The sequence below is a fragment of the Chrysochloris asiatica genome, unplaced genomic scaffold, assembly GCF_000296735.1.
Source record: "Chrysochloris asiatica unplaced genomic scaffold, ChrAsi1.0 scaffold00094, whole genome shotgun sequence".
NCBI lineage: Eukaryota > Metazoa > Chordata > Mammalia > Afrosoricida > Chrysochloridae > Chrysochloris > Chrysochloris asiatica.
Window position 1 is genome coordinate 10461852 of NW_006408612.1, and position 6546 is coordinate 10468397.

General features: G+C 38.5%; 1 protein-coding gene across 1 annotated transcript in view; it reads right to left on the reverse strand.

Annotated features, from left to right (window-relative positions):
* PDE11A (phosphodiesterase 11A) overlaps positions 1-6546 on the reverse strand; it is a 747671-nt gene that overhangs the window by 338539 nt on the left and 402586 nt on the right. The window contains exon 6 of the mRNA XM_006866701.1: positions 6062-6194. Within this exon, the coding sequence (XP_006866763.1) occupies positions 6062-6194 (133 nt within the window). The remainder of the gene's footprint in view (positions 1-6061; positions 6195-6546) is intronic.

Below are 6546 nucleotides of genomic sequence, written 5' to 3' on the forward strand. Positions count from 1 at the left end.
ACAGTAGTGGTCCTATGCAGTATTTCTCTTTTTGTGACTGACTAATTTCACTCAGCATAATGTCCTCAAGGTTCATCCATGTTATGCGGTGGCTTGCCACTTCCTTGTTATTCTTCAATGTAGCATAAAATTCCATTGTGTGTATGTACCACAATTTGATTATCCATTCTTCAGTTGTTGGGCACTTTGGCTGTCTCCATCTTTTTGCTATGCCAGCAAACTTTTTGTTAAAGCATCAGATACTAAATAGTTTTGCCTGTGGCCACATACACTGTCTGTTGCAATTACTCAATTCTGCTATTTTACTGAAATCAGTCATTGTTTTAAGTGTCCTTGAGTCTGTTCTGACTCATAGCGACCCTGTATAGGGCTTCCAATGAGTGGCTGGTGAGTTCAAACTTGTGGTTCAAACTGAACTTGCTGTCCAGGGCTTTATCCCACAGTGCCACACCAGAACTCCAAAAGCAGCCATAGACAATATGTAAACATATGTTTAAATAAAACTTGGCTGTGTTACAATTAAACTGTATTTACAAAGACCTGCAGTTGGATTTTGCTGACCCCTTAATGTGCCAGACTGCAAAGTCATTTGAACTGAAAGATTGGCAGTTCAAGCTCACCAGTTACTCCTTGGAAACCTTATACGGGGGACGCTATGGGTCGGAACCGACTCGACGATACTTAACAACAACAACAACAAACCTATAAAGGCCTTTTTAATAAGAAGCCTTTCAACTCAAATTGAAAGTTCCAAAGAAGTAGAATTGTACAATAAAAATTCTGACGTTTCACCAAAATTAATAAGAAAATGAAAAGACCACCAAAATTTGCCGTTCCTAGAGCTGCATTAAGTCGATTGCCACATGACCATTTACACTTGGACTAATAGAGATCAACATGTTAAATAAAATTGAAATTGTTCTTCCTCAATGTACTCGTCACATTTCAAATGCTTACTGAGCACCTGTGACTAGTGGCGACCATGCTGCACAGAGCAGAGCTGTAGAGCCTTCCCATCATCAGAAGATCCTATTGGATACCACTGTACTACAACAGCCGCTGGCAGATACTTCCTCTAAAGGGTCAGATAACAAATAGTTTACGCTTTATAGAACACAAAGTCTCTGCTGTATATTTTTCTTTGTTTCTTTCCTCCCCCTCTTTTTTCCCTTTTTCCAAACCAACATTTTTAAAATGTGAAAAACCATTCTTGTGGTTTGAGCCATTGACCTTGTGGTTCACCGAGTCATATAAAAGCAGGCCACAGACTGTGGTTTGTGAACCTTTGCTTAACAGAATTAAGAACAACCCAGAAAAACAAGGGTGCAACCATGTAGATGCCCTCTGACACTGCCAAAGGAAGGCGTTTATTTGAAGATACTCGGTGTTATTGTTGTTAAATGCCATTGAGTCGGTTCCAACTCATAGCGACCCTGTACAGGGAGTAAGCAGCTTTTCCTCATTGAAACGGCAAGAACACTTAATTATCCATCAAGAAAAGTGGATAATTATCCATCAAGACAAGTGGATAATAATGGTCCTAGCTATACCTTGTGCATGTCTGTGACTTGTCTAGATTGCTTCCTCATGTGATAAAGAAGACATTAGAAGAGAGTGTTGGCTAAAAAGCTAATGACCTCATAATTCTTTTCCTAAAGGAATTTATGGGTTATTTTTTTCTTAACTGTATTGCCAATATAATAGTTCTTTTTAAAATATGATACTCATGAAGAAGTCTCAAGTTCTTTCTATAGTTGGTTATTATTTAAAGAGTATCAAGTGCTTGGACTGCCCTGTTGCTTTATTTTGTTTTCTCAGGTGCTCCATCCCACTCTGCAACTATTCCTCCTCCTTTTTCTCTCATTCCCTTTGTCCTTTGGTATGCCTTTTCAGATTAGTTTTTGGCCCTCAAAGTTATCCTAATACAACCCTTATATGACATCAATCCACTACTATTGTTGTTGTTGCTAAGTGCCATTGAGTCAGTTCCAACTCATAGAGACCCTGTATAGGATTTTCAAAGACCGGTTGGTGAGTTTGAACCACTAAGCTTGTGGTCCCATGCTTTATCCCACAGCACCGCACTAGGACTCCTTTACTAAAGCTAGATTATTTGGAAGTAGGTAATGGTAGCTCTGAAATTGATCAGTTTAGATAACTGAAGAATATGGTTTCTTAAAATGATTTTTTTTTAAGTTGGTAAGAAAAAATATACTTGTTTGTTTTGGAAGAGCGAAACACAAGACAAATTTGTGTTTGTCTTGATTAAGAACATAGTCAGTCATCTTATTTTAATCCATAATCAGGACTTGTTCATTCTCTTCTCTTCCCAAGAATTTATTAACATTTCAGTATCACAAATTTAAGGAGTGGAAAATTCTTCCTATAGGGCTTACTAGTAGAACAGTACATAATTTTAATTTGTGCAGTGGATATGAGTTTAGGGAGAGTCTATGGAAAAAAAGTATACTGCATAAAGTTCATAGAAAAGGGAAGCAATTTCTAGGGAGGCATGACCATTTTGACATTCTTCTTTGTCTCTCTAAATATATATTCTAGACCAGTGAAGCAGCACAAACACCTTAAGTTTCAGCTGGGTTTTGTATACTTTAGGATAAAACACTGAACTGCAAGGTTGGTTTGAACTGCAAGATTAGCGGTTCAAACTCACATGCTACTCCTTGGAAACCCTATACAGGGTCGCTATGAGTCACAACCGACTCAAAGGCACTTAACAACAAGATGATAGCATGCTAGTGGCTTTGTAGGATAAGCACTTGGACTACAAACCACAAGGTCAGCAGTCTGAATCTACCAACTGCTCGGTGGGAAAAAAATGAGGCTTTCTGCTCTTGCAAAGATTTACAGCCTCATAAACCATATACAAGGTCACTATAGATTGCAATCAACTAGACAACACTTAACAACACAACTACAACTGTATTTCAGAACCAGAAAGAAACAGAGTCTCATTAGCAATACCACAAACAGAAAGGTTCCCACAAAGATCAGAATGGGTTTTTGAAGATAAGTAGCAGTATCTGCCATCTTCTGTCTTCTTTTGATGCTCTGTGCATCATTCAATGTTTTACCCCTAGAATTTCTAATACTGCAAATCAAGGGCTGAATTTTTCTTCAGTTCTCTGAGTTCAAAAAATGTTGAGCATATCCTTCCATTTTGGTTTTCTAACTCAGGTCTTGCACATTTCATTATAATGCTTTATTTGTTTTCTCAAGCTGCCTTTTGAAAATTTCTGTTCAGCTCTTTTACTGCCTCATTTCTTCCGATTGCTTTAACTCCTCTACAATCAATAGCGAGTTTTAGAGTCTCTTCTGACTCTAAAGACTTTAATCTTTTCTTTCTTTCTTATCTATTTAATGATCTTTTGCTTTATTTCTCTATGATGTTTGTGATGTCATGTCACACCTCTTCTGGTTGCTTGGGTTATTAAGTGTCTAATGCAGCAAACCTGTTTAGAGATGGTCTCTAAATTCAAGTGGGATACATTCAAGATCTTATTTTGGCTCTTGTGGATATGTTTCGATTTTGAATTTTCTTCAGCTACAGTATAGGAGTCCTGGTGTGGCACTGTAGGATAAGCACTCGACCACAAGGTCAGTTTGAACTTTAAGGTCAGTGGTTCAAATTCACCAGCCACTCCTCAGAAACCCTATACAGGGTCGCTCTGAGTCGGAACCAACTCGATGGCACTTAACAACAGCTGCAACAAGTATAGGAGTCCTGGTGTGGCGTTCTACAATAAGCACTGGACTGCTAACCAAAAGGTTAGTGGTTCAAACCTACCAGCTACTCCTCAGAAACCCTATACAGGGCTGCTGTGAGCTGGTACTCACTTGTTAGCACTTAACAACAGAACATAACATAGGTGTGGAGCTGTAAGATAAGCATTGAATTGCTGATCACAAGTTCAGCTGTTCAAACCTACCAGCTGCTTCTCAGAAGCCCTACACAGGGTTGCTATGAGTTGGGACCAATTCAATGGCACTTAACAACAACAACATAGTATATAAACATTAAATAATTTTCACTGGGCCAGTCATAGAACCAAACTGCAGGTATTCTTCCATATATGATAATAATCAAAGGTCAGATTCAATGTATCAGAACTGAAGAGAGCTAGTGGGTGGTCAGCATTAAGATAGCTCAGGGGACACACTGGGGAGATGCCCAACCCAGACTGGGAATCATGAAAGGATTTCTTAAGAAAGAGTATCTAACATCAGGCCAGAAGATGAGTAGGAAGCTCACAGAGAATATAGCATGGACGAAGAGTGTTTCAGGCAGGTAGATAGATACAAGGAGCTTGAGGATGTAAATTTTCCATACAGAAACTAGATAAATAGAAATGAAACGACCAGAATGGTAATAATGATGAGAACATTCACACATTATGATGAATGTAACCAATGTCACTGAACAACTTGTACATAAATTACTGAATGGGAACCTAAACTGCTATGTAAACCTTCACCAAAAAATGCAATAAAATATCATTTGCGTGTATGTATATATATATATATGGCACATAGACTGTAAGAATAGTAGATAATATAAGTGGTCAAAATGCTAGAAAAAAATGTCCCCTGCAGAGCTCTATAAAGATGACCTGACTGGTGTTATTAATCAGACTAAGCTCCTGGCCCCCCTGCCCACATTCCTGTCCCACTCCTGACAATAGAGACTCCACAGGGCATAATAACAGTAAGGGCTATGGAGCCTGAGAGGTGTGGATGGAGTCAGAGACCAGCTCTCAATTTTTTAAAATGAATATGGTAGCACCTCCCTCTCAGGATTGCACAGATTAAATGTGTAATTATCAGAATTAAGAATCTCCCCCCCTCCCCCGGTGATCTTTTAAAAATCCTGCTTCTCTTCTATTTAAAACACAACCACAAGATTCCTATTACTCAGATAAGGTATTCAAACCCCTAAACATAGCTTTCAAAGTTTCTTACAGTTGACCTGGCTCTTGCTTCCCTCTCCAGCCTCCTCTAGCTTCTTCTTGTTAAATGCCGTGGGTGGGTCTCAACTCATAGCGACCCTGTACAGGGTTTCTGAGGAGCAGCTGGTGAATTTTAGCTGCCAGTCTTGTGGTTCACACCAACCTTGAAGCCTAATGATTATACAGCAGTGGCACACTAGGACTCTAGCTTAGCCACATTAAATTAATCTCAATTCCCAACTCCTAAGACTCTTTCTTCAGACCTACAACATACATCTCCGCACCCTTTTTCAAGAAAACTCCTGTTACTCTTCAGATCTCACCTTGGTAATCTAGAATAAGACATTTTTAATTTTTCAAAAGAAATTTAGCTTATGTGCATAATACATATAGTATTTGTACATAAGACATTTTATATATTAATGTGAATTGATCTGTGTGGCACTGTATACGAAGCTAAAATTTCAAGTTCTGCAAGTCAGAGCCTATATTTCTTTAATACAGTTTGTATATCAGCACAGTTCTCTTACACAATAAACATTAAACAGTAACACCAACCAATTTACTGCTCCTTGGGAACAATTTTTTAAAAATACAGTCATTGTTCTATAATGTATTGGGAAATAATTGTTATATACACAGTTTTATTAACAAATAGCTCATAGTTGAATATAAAATGTACCCAAGAATAAAAGATCGACTAAAACTAGTGATTTTGCTACAAATCTGGGCAGAAACAAGAAATATTTCTAACTTTCTGTTGTTAGGTTGTTAGGTGCTGTGGAGTTGGTTCCAACTCACAGAAACCCTGTGTAGAGTTTCCGAGGCTGCAAATCTCTGTAGGAGTAGAACCCCACACCTTTCTCCCATGGAGTGGCTGATGAGTTCAAACTTTTGACACTATGGTTCGCAGTCAGGTGCTTATCCTACAGAGCCAATGCTAAAAATCTGATCACATGGGAAGGGTGCAAAAGTATTGCCAATAAACTCAGGGCTTGTTGTCAATCTGTATGATGCCCTCTATGGCTTCAAATAGCAAACTGACTTCTGTTATTGTAAACCATCAACAGTGTCCACAACCAAAGAACTCCTCTTACCTCAGCATCAAAGCGGGGATCCTGGTAGGCATCGCTGATGTTAACTGGAAGGCCTGTGGAAGCAACCAGCTCGGCCACACTGTTGTTTATTAGCCAGTCAGAGTATGATGATTTCTCCACACTTTCTTTGCAACTACCAAGGTAAGCAGTAAGAAAAGAAAGATAAATTTGCTTGAAAGAAACATAAAATTACCATAAAAGTAACATGATCTATCCTCATTAAGAAGGGATAAGTGGCAGTACTCACAGAACAATACCAAGGTAATGAGCTCAAAAAGATTCATCTGCGATAATATGAAATAATAAAATGAGAAATTATAGATTCTCTATGGTCTAGAATATATAAAGATTGCCCATCATATATTTCTGATTTTATTAATGCTTCTTTGCATGTTAAACATTGTTGTTGTTAAGTGCCGTCGAGTCGGTTCCGACCCATAGCGACCCTGTACAGGGTTTCCGAGGGTGTAAATCTTTACGGGAGT